The sequence below is a fragment of the Labrus mixtus genome, chromosome 4, assembly GCF_963584025.1.
Source record: "Labrus mixtus chromosome 4, fLabMix1.1, whole genome shotgun sequence".
Taxonomy (NCBI): domain Eukaryota; kingdom Metazoa; phylum Chordata; class Actinopteri; order Labriformes; family Labridae; genus Labrus; species Labrus mixtus.
Genome location: NC_083615.1, coordinates 8,063,542 through 8,083,533, shown reverse-complemented (window position 1 = coordinate 8,083,533; position 19,992 = coordinate 8,063,542). Strand labels below are relative to the sequence as shown.

Below are 19,992 nucleotides of genomic sequence, written 5' to 3'. Positions count from 1 at the left end.
CAAGAAAGTTGAGATAACATTTGTTTGGATTTGTAACACATCATCTTTACAAAGGGGTTGACCACTTACTTAAACTTTTAAAGGTCAATAATTACATTATTGTTTAAAAAAAAAAAAAAAATCACTTGTGACAGACACACTTTGATATCGTTTTCATATCGGTAATGAAAGTATCAATGCACCGTACTGGTAACTCTCGTTTTTATGTAGTTTAGCACCTCAGATTAACATAACCTTTTACCAAAGAACAGAGAGAGCACGGTCCGGTTTCGTGTTGACGGCAGACCGGAAGCTCCAGCGGTGAGCACCCTGCTCAGTCTGCGGGGGTTTGGCAGCTGCGGCTCGTGGACAGGTTGGTAGACCCCGTCCCAATAATGCGCGGGCACGAGGCGCACTAGGTTAGAACCTGCGCGAGCACAAACACAGCGCGGTGGTCAGGTATGTCGGCAGGTTATGCTGCTAAATCACACTTTTAGCTCGGCTGCTTACCGACCGCCCCGCGTCTCGGATTCCCCAAACTGTTGTACCAGCCGTCAAAGCGAGGAACTTCCCAGTTTATTTCACCGCGTGAATCTGTTTAATACAAGGTCGAGTTTAAACAGCGTTTCTTCCTGTGAACTTTTTGAATTGTGGAATATGAAGGACAGCTTCAGGCTACTTACATTCACTGACACAGAGCAGAAAGCCAAAAGCTGCACAGATACTCCAAACCTGTTTACGCAAATCCATTGAAGCGAGAGATGCTCCTCAGCTCAGTCTGCAGCCAAGAGCAGCGAAGGACTCCTGAGGAGACTAGGTGAAGGTAACACATATATTTATTGCATTTCGTTTCGTCTGAGCTGCTTTTGAGTGACTGAAAAGAAAAGCCTGAGAGTCTAATTCTGCCTGTTTTTCTCTTTGAATGAAAAGTAAAAACTTTGACAAACCTTTTGGTGCTCTTGCAGTGTGTTTGTAGAGTGCACACAGCGTAGGTAAAGTGTCCCGTTTCCTTGTTGCTCTACGTTTTATGACAGAAGATGAAATAGTTGAGTCTTACCAACTGTAGAGGCTGAAATGTGGTTAAGAAATGTTGCAAGAGAACACCTGTGCAGGTGAGGCATGGGGCAACACTAAAGCCAGCCTGTGTTGCACAGCGTATCCCGAAGTGCATGTGACCTGGGTTGCCCAAATGCGAATGGTCATTATCTACTGTGGATCACACCTACTTCTTCCACAGCATTCAGTCTAATACATCCTCCTTCCTCAGTGACCTCAAGGGGGGCTGCTGCTATAAAAGAAGTGAGTGTTCCCTCAGCGTTCACTCTTCAGGCAGGTGTTCTTCAGTCTTTGTCTCACAACTGTGTGGGTAAGATCTTTTGGATTTTTAAAAAACTTCTCTCTATTTCATTGATGGATTTATTGTTATTATTTCCAAATGAATCCAATGCATTTAACTCGTCAGCACATTACCACATTGTTTGGAGGTGCCTACTTTGAAGTATGTTAATGTAAACCTTTCTGCATGAAGCTTTGCATTTGCATTTTCTTCCCTTCGCATTACAAATACCTAAAACCGAGGGACATTTTATGGTATTTAAGTAAGTCAGAAATTGTTGTGTTTACTGTTCCCATCTCTTATCAGGTGTAAAGAACACGAGCTGCTATCTCTGCATCTGGAGGAAACTGAGAACCCGGCGACTAACACTGTCTTCTCTGTCACACCGTCTAGTCTCAGCTGCGTGCATAAGATCCGGAGCTAAGATGACTTTCTACGTTGACATTTACCCATTCTACCCTCTACAAAGGTCCTCCTTTATCTTCAGCAGCCACTTGCTCACTGTTATCCTGGTCTTCCTCATGTTAGCACTTAGTCTACTTCTCATACTGCCGGGGATAAGAGGGAAGTTGGTGAGTTCAAACTTTCAAATAAACTATTGCTCACTGCAGCCACATGACTGTAGCCTCCTTGCCTGCTTGTTTAATGGTTATTGAAAGTGCGAGATATTATATTGCTAATTGCATACATTTGTTTTGTCTTGACATTTTTAACGAGACGTACCTACATTAAATTTGCTCTTTCTCTTCCTGTCAGAGACTTTTCTGGACGTTTAGAGTCATTATCAGCCTTTTCATAGGTGTGGTGATAGTCGGTGAGTTTTGTACTCCAATTATCGTTGCTGATTCAACTATTGCTTTTCCTTCTTCGTGATTAATCATTTGTTTCCTTTGCACTGCAGCACTTAACTTCACGTGCAACTGGGCCGAGGCCAAAATGACCACTAATGCCACTTATAAGTCTTTCAGCAATGCTGTGGTTAACGCCGAGATTGGCTTACATGTTGGACTGTACGGCATTAATGTCACACTGAAGGGTGAGTCACAGTTGCAGCTGCTCTTGTGCCGTGCACTCTTACACTGATGCTTGAATGTTTCAACAACTTAGATGTTGATTAGGATGTTTGCTCAAGAGTCTGAAACCATTTTCATGCGTCTTTTTTCTGCATTAAACACTTCACAGATTTGCTTTTCTTTCTTTTTTTCTCTCAGGGAATCCTATTGTACAGTTGAATGAGACTATTGACTACAATGAGATGTTCAGGTGGCATGACACTATCGAAGAAGATTATGAGGAAGCTCTGGAGAAAGGTCTCCCCAGCCCCATCCTGTACATTGCTGAGAAATTCACTCTGGGCAGCCCGTGTAGACTCATCTTGCAGTACAGATTTTCAGGAAGATACGCCTCTGCAACCCTCTGGTAACAAAACAAACCTGCAGTTTATAAACACATTTCTATAAAAGGCTGTTTGTGAAGATTGAAAAAAAACCACGCTCAAAAAGGATGCACACTTTTACAGGACTGCGTTTTGCAGCTGGTTGCTCGCCAATATTCTATTCTCCATGCCGGTCATTCTGTACGCCGGATACATGATGATGGCTACCGCTGCCTTCATTTTCTTCTCGATGGCCTCATTCTCCAACATCAGTTCCGTGCCCCAGTGTGTTTTCTCCATAGGAACCGACTCCTTCAAAACCGAGTACAGCCATTCATTCTGGCTGGCCCTGGCTACAGGTAAAGAGAAAAAGCTGCTTTTTAACTTCATGTTTTATTTCAACCTGGCGCACAAAGCTTGCTGAACGACGGCGATCTGTAGTGACGGAAACATTGTTTTCAGGTTTGCTGTGCACCGTCATCGGGATTCTCGTGGTGATACTTAACTTTGTGATGCCGGAGAAGATGAAAGAGGCTTTCAGTGTGGGCGTCGACAGTTATGAAGATGAAGATGTTTCGTATGGGGAGGGGTACCTGAACGCAGCTTTCCTCGATAGAGTGACAAGCTCAACACTGACAGGAAAGACAAAGGTAAGTCGGTGAAATTGAGGGGTCGATGCATTAGCATTCACTAGCAGTGACTTTTTCATTTTTCTTTCATGACATTGTTGGAAACCTAAATTTGTGATCCATTTATTGTTTCAAAATACATTGAATGTTCTACTTTTTAACATGTGAAAAATGGTAATGGGTACAATGCAGTATTAATAATGGATGCATAAGTAAAGTTAAATGAATCACTCCTATTTTGTCCTGCTGCACCACACAATCTCTTCATATATCTGAATAAATAAAAATCTATTGTAAAGAAAGTTATTTCCATCTCTGTTGCACAGGGACTGATTATTTTGTTTCTGTGTTTCAGGACAATTTATGAAGCCATTCAGTTTTCCCAGGGGAAGCTTTTCCCGCCATTACTTGAAGATTTTTTTTTTTATCCTGAATGTTCACGGATGGAGTGTCTTAATTTCACACCACTTTTAAATATGCATGTGACCTTGTAAATGTTTTGTGTTGTAAATTATTTAAGGTAAATAGTATTTTTAAAGTTCACTGTCACAAAGCCGTAGTTGTAAGTACAATATATCAACTTGTATGGGATCCATACTTTTTGTATATACACTGGATTAAATCTCACTGTTCAACTCGTCTTTGATTCACCTCAAATCCAAACATACAGACTTTACATGTCGGGGGTTGGTTGCTACTGTTTTTTGCTGTAACTCCTGAAAATAAAAAAAACAGATGACAATGATTCAGCTGTGAGATTGTATTGTTACTGTGGTATAACATTACATTCATTCAGTAATGTATATTTTGATACATTCTTGTACTGTACGTCCCAGTAAAGGTAGTGATCCCCCATACTGCATGTCTTTGAAAAGTAGGTGTGTCTTTGGCCTTCAGCATCACCATAATACACATAGTTTAGTGCTTTGTAAAGCACATTATTAGCTTCTTTTAATACTTACAGTAATAGATTATCATGTCAGATTGATGATTCATCCCTGGTCAGTAATTCTTCAGAATAACATGCATATACTTTAGGAGTAATATGGCCTTTCCAACCAAGTCCTTGAGTAATCCAAAGTATTTACAGTAGATACATTTTTAAGCCCATACACATTATAAAATGACTAAATAAAAAATAAATGTACTAATTTATCTCTTCATAAGAAAATAATCATGACCTTAAAGCTACTTTTCTTCAACAGCAGACACTCAAGTACAGTACTACAGACGGAGTATTCACATTGTAAGGCCATTATGACAATGTAATTCAAGATCAAACCTGAAAATGAGAACTGGGTGTTCTTTACAGCACTGCAACAAGAGGCCCAAAAAATAAAATGATAGAAAAATAAATTCTCCTGGTTCCCACTGGAGCCACCTGTCTCATCATCTGTCCATTGCCTCCACACAGCCAGACATGCAGGACTACAGTGGGCTGATCCATGCAGGGTCTCTAGATGTAGATAGGCGTCTCCTGTCCTGTCAGCAGTCTGAACATCACAGCAGGCATCGTCTTCATGTTGATCTGGGGGGCGCAGAGATGAGAGAGCAGAGGGGATCATTATACTGTCAGCTGAAGAGAACATTATCTCGTGACATTAATCCTGGCTTAATATACACCCTTATGTGCAAACCTGAGAGACAGAAGAGACCATGTATAAAAATACTGTCAAATAAGAAGCTTCTTTTTGGAGATCCATACTCAGAAACTGAGATAACTCACAAATACAAACGCAGAGTATGTTTACTGCAGCTGAAATGGGTGCGAAGAAGCAGACCAAGAAAAATGCATGTATCTTATATAACACATTTATTTGGGGGTTATGTGATTAACACTTTTTTTAGGGCCAGAGTAACTTCTTTGATTGTCAGTTTCCATGCAGTCATAAAGCGACAAAGTCCTTTCTCCTTGCAAACAAATTGTCCACTATAAACACTATCCTTCAGTTTAATGACTACAAAAATCAACATAACATGTTTTTTAATTCATAATCTTCAGTGGTGCTGATATTCAGATTTTGTTAACTTAGTTCAGAGCCAGGCAAGCTGTTTTTATTCTTATGCTACGCTAACCAGCTGCTTCTAGTAGATGCATATTTAACACACAAAACAGGAGAGTGCTACTGACCTTCTCACCTCTCACTCTCAGCAAGGAAGCGAATAAGCATATTGCTCACGTGTCAAACCTTTCTTTAAAAAACACTTATTTTATTTTGGTGCAGATTAGACTTTGCGTCTTAGTTAAAGGCAGGGTTGGTAATTTAAAAAAACTCGAATGATTTTGAAAGTAGCATTCCCTCAGTGCTGCGTCTGCACCCACCCCCTCCCCTCTGTGCTCCCTTAAAAGCCACGCCCCCTCACTTACATGCACAAGCGCCAATGTTCCAGAAGCGGACCTGAGCTCCCGCTTTGAGCGTGGGCTCGTGCATGCATGGGGTAGAGAACGAGCAGTGAGACAGAGAGGCGTCTGATTGGTTCATCAGATTGGTACCTCGTGGCAGACACTGGTCGAAGTTTTTACAGGCTTACAAACTGCTACAGATGACTGATTTTCTTCGTTCCTTTTTCAGAGGACATGAATTATTAATGTCTGTCAGAACCTAAAGACAATTTCAACCAACATCTTAAAAAGTGTATTTGGAGAAAATGACCAACCCTGCCTTTAACTGTGCCCTTTTTTTTTTTAACAAAGTCCTTCATTGATTTATGAATAAATTGATTCATGTTTTAGTACTTTTCTGTTCCTGGAAACAATCTCAAACTGATGCAGTATATCTTTGAAAGGCATGTATGGTATAGTGATCTGTGTGGTGCAGTAATCAGTGAAAATTGCCATCTTGTGACCACAGAACTTCTTACCTCACCCACTGAGACAGACAGGGTTTGAACAATCTTCTCATGTGCCATGGCAACAACACTCTGACCATTTATTTCAATGATTCTGTGTCCAACACGAACACCGCCTCGCTCAGCGATGCCCCCTCGCATCAGACTGCAGATCTAAGGATGAGAGAAGAGACCTTGTTTGAAGCAGCATAGGATGTACTCTAGAGGAGCTCTGAGCAGTTAAAACAACAGAGCTCTTCAGAAGTCACCAACCATTCATTTTGAGCCTCGACCTAAAGTTTGATGTCATGCTTTATGTGCTTACTCACAATGCCATTCTGAACACTGAAGCCAAGCTGGAACTTGAGGTCAGGTCTCTTGATGAGGACGGTCGTTACAGGAGGGCAGCTCACAATACTCAGCTTTACCTTCACTTGATTCTTCAGACCCTGGAAGTCGTAAAAAAAAACAAGGCAATAAACATTATGCATGTTGAAATGACAGTACAGAGAACAGTAAATCTAGTGATATTTTCTAAGAAAAGACCAAAACCAAACTGTAATTTATCCTGCTAAAAGGTGGTTCTTTTTTTTTACTAAGTAGTGATAAAGGTTTATTTTCTCAAAAAGCTCCACTGTTAGACCAAACACACCTTAATGATGCCCTGACAGGTGGCGAGTGGCAGCCCCACCAGGCTGGTGTCATTGATGGACATGATCTGGTCCCCAACACTGAGTTTCCCAGAGCGAGCTGCAGGGCCGCTGTTTAGCATACTGGCCAGGATCACTGTGGGCAGAATGGAGCCCCAACCGGACTCCACGATCACCACACCAAGAATCTCTCCTTTCTGCTTCTCCACATACAGCTGGAACGCAGAAAAAAAAAAAAAAAAAGCACATTTCTGGTGCAGCCATTTATGTTTCGTGAAATCCATCAATCATTATCCACAGTTCAGCTGCTGAAGAATACAATTTGTCGCACCTCTTTACAGTTGTCTGAGTTTGAGAAATGGACCAGGTCATCGTGGTACATCTCCTGGGAGTTGATGATGTCACTGTATTGTTTCTGGCTCAGGTCGGTCGGGTTGATGCCATTGGCACGCAGGAACTCTCTGTAGGCCACGCTAAAAGCCTGACCGATGGACTGTGCGATGAGCTGCGCCTGTGGGAAGGGGAGAAATTGAGGGAAAACAACTCAGCAGAAAGGCTTTCCCAGCCGACAGCAGCAAGGAGGCGAGAGGAAATTTGGATGGTTTAAATGTACAAACTGTTTAACTGTCACTTACATCCTCCGACTCAAAGACATAGCAGATCATCCTGTACTGATTATTCCCTTCACTGGAAGAGTCGGCAGATTCTGAGAAATCCTCTGATGACGCCTGAGACATGCGCCTACGTGCCATCAGAACCACAATACTGCCAATGTCAGCGATGTAGGAGATGGTCCGCAGGGCGCTGTCCATCATTGTCTCCTAAGTGGAGACGAAAACATGTAAATCCTAACTCAATATGCCTGAAATATACTCACAAACACGTTTAACACAGAGATGAGGCTAGATGAAAAGAAAGCTCTAACCTGTGTATCCGCATTCAGCACTTTGACAGCTTTCGTCGAGATAAACAGGTCCACCTCTGTCATCAACTGAGAGTCCTCATCTTGACTCTTTCAAATAAACAAAAATATATAGTTTTATCAGACATTTCATATTCCCATACTTTAATCACACAATGCAAAATGTCACCTCATTATAAAAACACTGACATGGGCTGGAGAACTAGTTAGGTATACAACAGCTCCACCGTGTGGTCAGAAATGATTCTGCCGCTTATGCTTAACCCTGCATAAACTCTGGCAAAACAGATACATAGGCCTACTTAAAAATCCAATCAGTTTGTTGAAATCCAAAGCTAAGGGCACACTGAGAGCATAAGACTGCTGATAAAGTCGCTTCTGTTAAACACAGAGACATCGATTTTCATCCTTAAACCTGCAAATCCACCTTTAAGATTAGATTCAAGTCTTTGTCTCAGTTAATTTGATGGCTGAAAATGAAAATGAAACCAGTCTAATGGCAAAAATCCCAGATCACGATCAAATTTGAATATACATTTCTCCTGGACACTGGGCCAATCTGTTTGCCAAATCTATTTGAAAGCGGTTTATAAGTGAACAGTAACCTCTTTGTCTCGATTTGCAGTTTTAAAAAAAAAAAAATGCAGATTACCTTGATATGACTGACAGCTTCATGGGCCTGGGACATGCGGACAGACTTCGATGGGTTTTTATCTGACAACACCTGAGTGCAGCCAAGGTAGTTTGCAGCAAAGATGATCCCATCAATAAGATCCTCTGGCTCACAGGGACCTGGCACTGAACGGGGATGAAAATGTTATTGTCCTGCAATAAAGAAGGAAAACTATGCATTGTAAGAAACTGTAAGAATAATTACCATCCTCAAAGCTGGGGAAAGCAGCCGCCTCCTGGGTCTTCTTAAAATAAGTTTGAATGTTGGTTAGTTAGACTTAAAGCTTTACCTGAGATGGTATTTCAACTACATTGTCAAAGTTGATATGTTTTAGTATTGTTGCCTTTATACAGTGGTTGAAAAACAAAGATTTTTTACAAATTAAAGACAGTAAGTTTGAATATAGAAGCATGGGGTTACAATCTAAACAGATCTTTGGGCTTAAACCTGCCGCTGTGTAATAATTCTTCACCATGGGTGTGTTGCTCTCCTCTGCAGGGACGAGCTCCGGACACTGAGGCCTTTGTTGGTGCTCTGGTACCTCCTCAGGTGTCACAGCAGGGGTCACTGGCTTCTCAACCTGTTGTATGCAAACATCTGCTTTAATGTGGTCTTTGAAAAAAAAAGAGGTTTTTAATGCTTCTTGTTGTCCAGTGAAGATGAGAACCCTACGGGGAACAGGCGATAAAGACTATCTGAAACTGATTTCACTGTGGGACTGGAGGATTGTGAAGACACCTTAACAATCACACGCCACAAGGGACGAGAGTGTGACAAAGACCCGCCCTGTTTGTTACCTGCTTAGGTTTCTCTGGCCGTCTCTGCTTCTCCTCAAGAGGCTCCCTCTGTTGCTCTGGCGTGTGAAGAGGTGCCGGGGACGGTTTGGTAACACCGGTGTCGCTGTCCTGGCTGTTAGAAGACGGAGGACATGGTCTGGAAACAGGAGGAGGCTCTCTACGAGACGGGGCCTTCTTGGTGTCTGTAGGGGACTGAGCACTGGACTGACGAGGAGGTGAAGGGGGATGCTGCTTACTTGAACTGGACCGAGCTTTAGAGCGCACAGCAGGTTTTTTGCCGTCCTTTGACAAAGTCTTTGGACGCTGTTCGGCACTGTTTGTGGGGCCTCCTTTGTTACCAGAGACAACATACTCCACGTCTTCTCCTGTTCCCCTCCTCCCTCGTCCTTTCCCTTGCTTTTCTTTCTCCTTTGCGCCCACTTGAGGGGGCTCACACTTCTTGCCCGCTCCTTGGATATGCTGGTTTCTTCTGACTCGAGTATCTTCCTCTCTTTCCCTTTCATCAATTCCCTTTTTAATTTTCTCATTCTCATTGTCCTGATAAACGATAGTCGGCCTTTGTACACTCTCCTCAGGCTCCTCTAAATCCTCAATGAACTTGGCTCCATCCAGCACCACCTCTATCTCATCCCCATCACTGAAGAAGAACCTGTTCTCCTGGCCTTTTCCCACCTCTGTACCCGCTTCATCCCCAGCAGCAGGAGCACAATTTGACCTGAAGCGATGGGCCGTCTTGTGACTTTTAGTGTCTGCATGTGATCCCTCACAAACCTCTGTGCCGTGACGAGGCCTTTGGGTGAACTGTCCACTGCTGTTCTCATTGATGTCATCACCTAATGCATGCTTCATAAAGCCACCACCCTCATGGGAGTACTGTTTGTAGTACCTCATGTCCACCACACCCTCTCTGTTCAAATGCAGCACCTCATCGTAGTCCTGCTCCACATCAGAGCCCACGTTGTCGTACTCAGAGCAGGTGTCCTCCATGTCCTCGGGACTTGGGTCACAGCTCATGTAACACTGGTTTTCAGAGACAGAAAGAGTCAGCTGCTCATCGTTATCATCCTCCAAGGTGCACGGTGGTTGTTCGGACGCTTTCCTCACCAGATCTTGCTGCTCCTCTTGGCTCGGTTTAATGAGTTCTGGACTGGGGCGCAGCGAAGGGCTGGGGGCCAATATTTTGGAGATGGTTGCTGGCCTTTGTCCATAAGCCATTACTGGCCCTGTAAGCCCACTGCCCTCAACCCTGTGGATATTAACAGATGAAGTAAATTACATATCGGAGATGCATGTGTAGTATATTCACTGAACTGATGCTTTTTCACATACTACCCGAATAAATACACTTTTTAAAATAACAATAAATAACACACCCAGAAAGATCTGTTTCAACAATTACACAAAAGTTTGGACTGAAATCCCCTATTATATCATAGTAAGAGCCTTTTCAGGGACTAACCCCCAAATGTGTCATGTGAGACCTTTTGTTCTCTGACCACTTGTTTGTTGTCAGTTATTTTTGGTTTGTTGGGTCTGCTCTAATTTTGAATGTCTTGCAGAAGAGAAAAACAGTCTGAGTTGAGTCAGACCAGTAGCATTTCATATTTTGTAATGAAAAAAAACAGTCTTTGCTTTTCTACTTAAAATATACCCTCACATAAAATCCCATACGTCCCTGAAACATTCATGTCATGGGTGTGAGTGCCCGATTTATCATCCATGACTTTTGTAGCGTGAGGAGACTAATGTGGAAAAGCAGCTAAATGGCATCTCTTAATGGATCTTTGCCTTAGACAAAGGCAGGGCACCACATCCTCTATTCTGCAAATGAACTGATAATGCCACAGCCCATTATGCGTGTAAACAAAGTTGGCGAAGAACAAATTGAATTTGAATTCTGCCCTCTCTTTTCTGACTCTTTTAGTAGATTTAGAAATGTAAGAGGAGAGAAAAGCTAAATCCAGCAGGATCAAAACAATTTAAAGATGAACAGATTGTTTCCCCTTTTTAGTAGGCTTATCATTTTAAACGTGTCAAATTCAGAAGAACACTTTTTGAGGCTAATATGATGTGCATTTTAAAACGTTTTCTGTTCAGGAATAGACCTGACCACTAAACACTTGGTATATTGACTGTGGCAATAAAGTAAGTAACAGACAATTGCAATCCTACACAACTGTATTGCCACCAACATGAATTCATAGCATTCTCAAAATCAATAAAATGTTTAGGGTTCTGTGTTTAAAATCAATTTTCATACGCAACATGAAATTATCCTACAGAAGAAAAAAAAAAAAACAACAATCTGAAATGTGATACACGTGTTCTCTGCTTGTTGAAGGTTGTATCCAGGACTTGATGTATTCTAGATATCACATTGAACAATGGTTCACGCCCAGTCTAAACATGTCATCACTTTCATCTAAACATGAACCATCTCAGCCTGTGGCTAATCTGGAGAAAGAAAAAAAACAGTTCGTTTGAGCTGTTTGGGCGCAACCATTTGGGGGATGATTTATGGTGCACGCCATAAACACAATAAATCCCAAGTGTTGATAATGCGACTGAGATTATGGTGTTAAGAGAAAACAAACTAATCCCCACAGATCACCTCCAATAACACGCGGACCTAATCCTGACCTCTCCATGGTGCTGAACTGCTAATTAAAAACAATAAGACTCATAAGAGGCTTCAATGGAGGCTCCGTGTTTTTGCCCTGCCCTTGGCGTGTTAATGGAAGTATTTCATAAACCCATTACGATTAACTTTTGCCGCAGGAGTGGTTATTGTGGTTGCTCTGGTTTTTCCCCACAAGTGGACGCCGCATTCCCGTCCGGATGAATATCGATAATGATAATCGGAAATATGGGTTTCCTGCGCACATAGCCCGCAGTTATGGGGCTGATCCCTTCACAGACACCGTTTGTTTCCCGATCTGGAAACAATATCACCCTGCTGCTGCAATTTACATCGACCTTGATGTGAAGCATAGAGACTGCACCATGCTGACATCCAGCTTACGTGCTGCTGCTGATGTTGTAGCAGCAGACACCCAGCATTGTCCCCAGCCCTGATATCAGAGAGGCCCTTTGAGCATCTACTAAAACCTTGTTCTGCATGCGTTCTCGGATTATTCCGTGCGGTACTTACCGACATCGGCATTGTCGGCAGCCCTCCTTGTGAAATGCTCGTGTGTTGATCAGATCAGATTGTTCTCCGGAATGGTGATTTTTGAATAAAAGCCGCACAGCAGCCCAGGAACCTGTGTAGGAAATACACCCCCAATCATGTGCTCACTCCCTCCCACCAACAAATAACTCAGGCAGATTTGTAATGAAAACAGTGTCAAATACATGCTGAAACAACTTGTCTATATCACAGGAGTTTGCAATGTGAACGCTTATTTATTAAATAAATAACAGTTTAATAACAGGGTGTCATTTAGAATGCAAAATAGATTATTCATATGGACTTTAATTGTACAAACATTACCTCTTTATGAAAATAGGCATGTATACATATGGATATGATGCATGTAGGAAAGTATTTTTCATTTTTATTACAGTACCTTAATAGATTAGTAGGCTGTTTGACAATATCGATGAAGTTGAGATCGATTACTCTGGTCTCGCGAACATTCTTCGCTCTGCTGGTTTGGCCTGGGCAGCGGGATTGTTGTCGTGCTGCTCCTGTGATGCAAAATGAGCCACCCGGGTTTTGTTAGCTTGTGTTTTGAAGCGTCATTCTCGTTTTATTAATGCTTCTGTCGTTTTGTCTTACTTTTGCAAAAAAAAAAAGCAAGTCATGTGTTTTTACTTTAAGTAAGAAATAGCGTTTAAAGTTAGTTATATACTGCAGCACTGTCAACCTGGTCAACGCCGATGGATCTGCTTTGAGCGTGCAACAAAAGTAAAGCCACATTTCTCCTCGAAAACCATTCTGCCGCTATCATGACCGAGAGAAACCCCAAAGGCACAGGCAAGACTAAGCTGTCATTGTCCAAGAGTAAGAAGAAAGGCAGTGTCAAAGCTGGGGTTTCTAACACATCTCCAATCACCTCGTTTTTCAGCAGCCATCCTCCACCTCGGCTGGCCTGCCCCCTGTGCGGCCACTTAGTACCCAGATTCAAGATCAATGAGCACATTGATTTACAATGTCAGAACTTTGAGAGAGGGGACAGCAGTGCAGCCTCAGCAAGTAATAGTGTTGTGCCAAGCACTCAGCTGTCACCCAGAAGGAACCCCCCAAAGTCCCCAGAGGTGGATCCAAACGAGGAAGAAGTGGGGAAAGGGACCGGCACCAGCCCTTATTTTAAAAAGAATAACTGTCAGCAGGCACCTCGGGAGCTGTGCAGTAAACGTGTGGTCAGGACGCTTGACCTCGGGAGTCTCGCCGCCAAGTTGTCCAAGAAATGTCAAAAGGTGCTCGAGAAGTCAGAGGCGGAGGGCGGAGGAGAAGAGGAGATGTGTTCCTCTGAGGCGCTCGGCAGCTCGCAAAAAGAGAATCAGATTCAGAGTTCAGAGAACGAAAGAGACCGCGTGACCGTCGCTGACCTGACAGCAAGCAGCTCAGAGGCCCCCACAGCTGTGGGTAATCTATCATGTCCAGAGAAAGGACACAATCCTGATCTCAAAGAATCTAAGTCGGTCAAAAAACTGGAGCTGCATTACTCTACCTCTGAACTTGCAAAGAGAAAGACCTCCACTGGCCGAGCGTCTGTCTCTAGAAAGAAAGCAAAGTATGAAGGGAGCAGCAGAGAGGCAGAGAAAGATCACTCCCATGAAACAGAAGAAGAGGTTCTTAACACAGACTCACCTCTGACTACTGCTGCTCGTGTCCCCCCTCTGAATTCAGACCAAAGACGTCAGGAAAGTGCTGCACTGGTGAAAAGTGATTCGCCAGCAGAGTCTGGCGCTGTGAACACTAATAGTGAGCGGGCCGTTGAGGTGTCTCATCCCTCACGGCTCCCTTACTACCTGCGTAACTTCTGCACCGTGCTTGAGGCTGTCCTGGAGAATGAGGACGACAGGGCGCTGTTTGATGGGCGTGATTTGTCAGTCGTGCATGGATTTGAGAAGCTATCCGGTACGTTCAGTTTCTATCCGACTGTCATTGTGAGTAAATCTAAGTCAGGCCTCATCACTCAACATGTGTATTCTCCTCTCAAAGTCATGGGCCAGAAGCTGTACGTGAGGCTCTTTCAGAGGAAACTGAAGTGGCTTCTGGTAAATAAACTGGATTATGAAGAGATATGCGGTGATCTGGGACCTGTCACCCAGGAGCTGGTTCAAGCTGGTTTTCTACAGTCAGGTAAATTCATCTTTTAGAGGGTTAGCCAAATCGCTTTGATTATTGACATTCTTTCTTTAAGTCACAACGCCAGAATTTAAACTTTAATAGGTTTTAGTAGAAACCAAACGATAGTGTTTTATGTTTTGATACCTCGGCAACCAAATGAAAGTCCTAGTTACCCACTATTTGATGGTCGCTTGTTTTTAATCACTAAAAGATGCAGGCAAACTTCTGCACACTGTCTGAATTGCCAAAATACATTTTCAACATCTCTCTTTCTTTGGCCCGTGGATTTTTGGATTTGGATTTGGATTTGGATTTGGATTTGCAAAATCTTTATTGTCCCCCCAAGTGGCAATTTGGTTTGCAACAGAGGTCCATACAGGCAACACATCCATCAGAAAACAGCAATATGACATAAATACATACATAGAAAACAACTACCATGGAAATCATCATGATGGATGTGAGTGAGATTTTTTCTTTTTTTTTTTGTATCTTTTTTTTTGTACATTCTTAATTTTTCTTTTTTTTATTTAAATTGTACTGTGTTCACTTTTTGTCTGCAATCTTTGCTCTTTGCTGGTGTAACACTGTAAATTTCCCCATTGTGGGATAAATAATCTTATCTTATCTTAAAAACCAACAGTGTAGAGGCAACCATGTCTACAGCTTATTTAAAAACCCAACAGCTGAAGGGACAAACGACCTCAGGTATCTGTTCGATTTGGCCCTTTCTAACATGAGTGAACCTCCTCCTCCCTGTCGGCAGAATTCTAAACTCTGCATGTCAGGGGGTGCTGAGGGTCTTTCAAGACGGCCTTTGCCTTCTGAGTGGCTCTAGCCTGAAAAATATGGCCAAGATCATTCAAGTCAAAGCCGACTATCTTTCGGCAAACTTTAACAATATTCCCCCGCAGATCATCCCAAAAGTCGAGATGGACTCAATAAAAGATGAATAAAACACGAGCATTTTGGTTAAAATATGTCTGATGGTCTGAAGTATCCAAGTATCGAACATTTTGACAACCCAAGCTGTGACTGTGTAGTTAATGGGTTTTGTTGTATTTTCAAGAATAAAGACAATTCATGAATTATTATTGAACTAAAAACCTGCTCTTCTTCTCCGAACATTTGTTCCACAAACGCCGCGTAGATATTGAGACTGAGGAAAAGATAGGGAATAGAAAAGGTGCTATCTGAAGAATATTACTTAATGTCTACCGGGAAAGGCTGCACAAGATCCTTCACTGCTTTGACATTAAATGGACTTGAATTTGAATGTAACTAACACAACTCATTTTATTGTATCTCCTGGTGACCTCTGTGTTGACTGAACTCACCTCGTAACTTTTTGCTCCTATTTTTATAATAACAATAACACAATAATTTTGCCTTGTATATCTTTTTTCTTTGAGGTTTTTTTATTGTGAAGTTCTTTGTGGGTTTTGAAGTGCAATATAAATAAAGTACTCTGCTGGCATACTCCTCTTCAACACATCATCCCCTCTGACATGTAGCTTTCTGATTTCCTTTCCTGTGCTGCCTGTGTAAATCAAAGAGAGTGACCTACAGGACTTGGGGGAGGCTCTAGATCTCCTGCCTGCTCCTGAACTCAAATCCCTGGCTAAGACTTTTCACCTGGGCAACCCCGGGACTCAGAAACAGCAGCTAGTGGATGGACTTCTACGTCTCAGCCGGCAAAAGTCCCTCTTCTCTCTGAACCCTGCGCAGAACAGCATTAATGCTGTCATGCTGAAAAGGTGCGCTGATATCACATTTTGTGTTCTTTCACAGTAATAGCGCTGCAGTGTTGACCTCAACCCTTTTCCTTTTTACCCTGGAAGGGCGAGGCAGCTGGCAGGTTCTTGTGTGCGTCTGTGTCGGGGTCCTCGGGCTGTCTTCTCTCGCATCCTCCTGCTTTTCTCTCTGACTGACACCATGGATGAAGAGGAGATGGCGGCTGGTGGGCAGAGCCAGCTCTTCACCATCCTGCTGGTTAATTCAGGACGTCTGGCTTTCCCAGAATACAAAGTGCGGCGTCAAGCCAAGGTGTTTCTGGACAGGGACGATCTGATCAGGTGAGGCTCAGACACACGACTTCCTTCAGGTTTATTGTGTTTGAACCTATGCAGGGCAGCCAGCAATGAATTCGGTGCTTCCATTCGTCACACTAGATATGAAGCTTCTATGCGAGCCCTGCTTGAGATCGTCTCGGCTATGCAGGGAGGTCAGTGGGAAGAGGCCATGGAGCTTTACACTGCTGCCAAAAGTCACTGGCAGGAGCTGAGGCAGAACCATGACCTCAGGTGACATAGATCTATGAATTTGCTTCTTTGTTTAAACAGAGATAAATAGCTCCTGGATGTGATGTGATATTGGCATTATTGTGTTGGCTAGGCACCAGGAGGAGCTGCCTGTGTTCCTGCGCAGCTTCACAACAGGATGGGCTTACACTCGTATCTTATCGAGAGGGGTGGAGATCCTGCAGAGGCTACGTCGCTATGAGGTGTTTTGACCTAATGCGCTCATTCTTTCACACAAATTCAAAGTATTTATAAATGTGAAAAATGTATGGCATGAAAAAAAAAAAAAGATCGACTATGTTGTGGGTCTTTTTCTTATGAAGGAAGCAGTGGAGGAGTTGCGGTCTTTACTGATGCAGTCCGTTTACTGTCCTGATAGTCGAGGACGTTGGTGGGACAGACTGGCGCTGAACCTTCACCAGCACCTGAAACAACCTGAGCAAGTGAGCTGTGGCGTTGTTCAACTGTTAAGTCCACTCTGTTGTCTCTGTGTGCGACACTGTGCTCAGTAAAAGCTGTTTTTTTTTCTTTTCATGACAGTTGTCTGTTCTGTCACTTCTAGGCTATATGTGCGATCAGAGATGGCCTGTCGGACCCCCTGGTGCGAACTGGACATAAACTCTCTCTTCATCAGAGAGCTGTCAGGATGAAAGAGTCTGCCAGCTTTAAGAAACATCGCCTGCGACTAAAAGACCTGCCCACTATTCATGTCCAAGATGTCAAACATGTGAGTTTAGTACACTATGTCTAAATTATGTATGGGGGAAAAAAATAGGATGTTTTTATGAATGAAAGTTTGTTTTTGTTTCCTGCAGGTTACTATCCGGGGACAGCTGTTTCCTCATGAGGGAGGAATGGGGAAATCTAGGTTTCTTTTACCAGCAGATGGAGAAGGGGAAGAAAGTGCTGATGCCACGGTTATATGCTCTGTGGAAGAACTGTCTTTAGCACATTACCGTCAACAAGGCTTTGATCAAGGTAATCAAATTGTCTATGCCTATAAAGAATATTTGAATGTCCTTTTATTACCTCAATATTGTTTTATTATTGCAAATTGAATAGGAATCCATGGAGAGGGCTCGACTTTCTCGACGTTGTTTGCCCTTCTAATGTGGGACGTCATTTTTATGGACGGTATTGCTGATGTTTTCAAAAACCCATACCAGGTAAAGAAAGCTTTACTTCACCTTTTAACGTATAGTATTCATAGACGACATGTGCAATTCTACCACGTTGAGCTCCTCCTCCTTTCTTCTCACAGTCATGTCCACTGGATCTTTACACTGACTGTTTTTATGAGAACAGAAAAGAAGCGGTTGATTCTCGTGTGGGGTTAATTAGTGAGGCAGCTCCTGAGACTCTGCACGACATGTTGGAGGATGCCTGGACCTCCCAGGAGGGTAAAGTGTGCTCTTTGGTCAACTGGGAGCGTTTCTCATCCCTTCAACAGGCACAGGTATTTTCTGTCCCTCTTAAATATGCAATCAGTGGTGAGGGATACCTGTAACCTAAACTGTATAACTAGGATCTTTGCATGCTTTAAAGCTCCTAAAACGGGATAACATAACCACTTTGACACTCTTACTTGCAGTCCCTTGTTTCATGCCTGAGAGGAGCCTTCTTAGGCGGGGTAATAGCACGAATGTCAAAAGACTACAGACACTGTCGTGGAGGTTTGCCTGATCTTGTGGTGTGGAACACTACAAACAACACCTACAAGGTGAGATTTAAATCCTGCCTTTGTAATTGAATGCTTTCCTTTAAGTGGTTATTTTAATAATCGCTACATGAATGACACTGCACTGTGCATCATGAGATGATTTTTCTTCTGGTTGTAGTTGGTGGAGGTGAAGGGGCCCAGTGACAGACTGTCCCAGAAGCAGCAGATCTGGCTGGATGAGCTGCAGAAACTCGGGGCTGATGTGGAAGTTTGTCATGTCGAGGCTACCGGAGCCAGAGGAGCTCGTCTGGAATAAACAGACACTGACATAATGGACTGATACGATTTTGCCACGGTTAATAAAAGTGCAGTGAATATGAAAACATCTGCAGATTAAGACTCTGAAACAAAATCCAAAAGGCTTTTGTCTTGTTCTATTCACCTGGAAAAGATCTTGATTCTATCTCGAAAATTCAATTTTCCACACATCACAGATTGATTTCTGCATGACTTTCGGCCATTGCGAGGGGTTTAAACCTCTGCTTCCAGCTTGAAGAGGTGCATCATGATGAAGAGTAGAACTCCTAGGATCAGAAATAGCTCGCTTACACATCATCAGAGACGATACGTATAGAAAATGGATCTAACAGCCATACCAAACTGAGGGTGTTTTCCTTTGGAACACTATGTTCTCTTGATCTTAGGTTGCCAAGCAACAGAAACTCACAATCGGTTGGCTATTTATGAATCAAATGACAGCTCCACAAGTTTTTTTTCTGCAGGTAATTACTGTAGTAGTTGGCCTATAAATATGCAATACTCTACTACCATATCAAATATCAGCTGTGTGCCCACCACAGAGCCAGTCATCCTCACCAGTCTGTCTAGCCGTGCTGCATCCCTCTTCTTTCTGCTTCCTCCCCAGCACACCTCGGCGTAGAAGAGGACACTTGCCACCATAGACTATAGGTAAACATCTATGGCAATTTTAATGCGGATGTTCAAAGACCCAGCCTTCACAAGTACGGACAGTTCTGCCCTTTCCTGCGGAGAATGTCCATGTTTGCAGACCAGTCCAATGTAATGTATTGATATTGAAGAGATCATTTAATGAACTGTCTTGATATAAAAAGTTGTAAGAATATTTTTGTTCCTGTATTTTGCTTGGTAGATTTCAGACTAAAAATAGAATTTAAAATAATAAAACAAAACTGTCCAGGTTATTTGGAAACAAAGGTCAAGGTGAAAAATTGGCAGTCTGCACTGAAAATCTGAGGCTCTGTGATGCAGTATATAAATCCTTTATTTGCCAGGGATGTATGTGTCTACATGTTTAGACTTAGCTGAGTCTTCCTTGGGAAATAATAGACAATAAAAACACAATACGGGTATCATGTGACGTGACAGAAGTCACATAACCACAGGACAAACGCTGTGATTTTTGTAATTTTGGGTATTTGGTATTATTTTTAGATTTTGTTTTTGAGTGAGCGTTAAATTGAGGGGGAAAAAATGTGAAAAAACAGATTGCATAGACTGTAAA

At 42.7% G+C, this 19,992-nt stretch overlaps 3 protein-coding genes across 4 annotated transcripts; 2 read left to right on the top strand and 1 right to left on the bottom strand.

The window, feature by feature from the left end:
* The first annotated feature begins 1,447 nt into the window (after nucleotides 1-1,447).
* duox2 (dual oxidase 2) lies at nucleotides 1,448-4,054 on the top strand. The gene is made up of 7 exons (XM_061035608.1): nucleotides 1,448-1,887; nucleotides 2,072-2,129; nucleotides 2,217-2,351; nucleotides 2,527-2,734; nucleotides 2,835-3,049; nucleotides 3,153-3,340; nucleotides 3,675-4,054. The coding sequence occupies exons 1-7, from the start codon at nucleotides 1,741-1,743 to the stop codon at nucleotides 3,684-3,686; spliced, it is 963 nt and encodes a 320-aa protein (XP_060891591.1). The 5' UTR covers nucleotides 1,448-1,740; the 3' UTR covers nucleotides 3,687-4,054.
* A 10-nt stretch (nucleotides 4,055-4,064) lies between these two features.
* On the bottom strand, nucleotides 4,065-12,483 carry apba2a (amyloid beta (A4) precursor protein-binding, family A, member 2a). 2 transcript variants are annotated; one of them, XM_061035605.1, is made up of 12 exons: nucleotides 12,342-12,483; nucleotides 9,191-10,436; nucleotides 8,866-8,973; nucleotides 8,598-8,637; nucleotides 8,373-8,518; nucleotides 7,724-7,810; nucleotides 7,434-7,619; nucleotides 7,130-7,309; nucleotides 6,801-7,013; nucleotides 6,478-6,597; nucleotides 6,182-6,322; nucleotides 4,065-4,847 (listed from the first exon to the last, which is right to left on the bottom strand). In XM_061035605.1, the coding sequence occupies exons 2-12, from the start codon at nucleotides 10,403-10,405 to the stop codon at nucleotides 4,776-4,778; spliced, it is 2,508 nt and encodes an 835-aa protein (XP_060891588.1). In that variant the 5' UTR covers nucleotides 10,406-10,436; nucleotides 12,342-12,483; the 3' UTR covers nucleotides 4,065-4,775. The 2 variants fall into 2 exon arrangements, with proteins under 2 accessions (XP_060891588.1, XP_060891589.1); XM_061035606.1 differs by having other exon boundaries at nucleotides 8,598-8,634.
* A 597-nt stretch (nucleotides 12,484-13,080) lies between these two features.
* fan1 (FANCD2 and FANCI associated nuclease 1) lies at nucleotides 13,081-19,593 on the top strand. The gene is made up of 13 exons (XM_061035604.1): nucleotides 13,081-14,276; nucleotides 14,361-14,501; nucleotides 16,045-16,246; nucleotides 16,331-16,564; nucleotides 16,661-16,792; nucleotides 16,884-16,992; nucleotides 17,113-17,232; nucleotides 17,352-17,516; nucleotides 17,605-17,767; nucleotides 17,852-17,955; nucleotides 18,051-18,245; nucleotides 18,381-18,509; nucleotides 18,628-19,593. The coding sequence occupies exons 1-13, from the start codon at nucleotides 13,142-13,144 to the stop codon at nucleotides 18,763-18,765; spliced, it is 2,967 nt and encodes a 988-aa protein (XP_060891587.1). The 5' UTR covers nucleotides 13,081-13,141; the 3' UTR covers nucleotides 18,766-19,593.
* The last annotated feature ends 399 nt before the right edge of the window (nucleotides 19,594-19,992 follow it).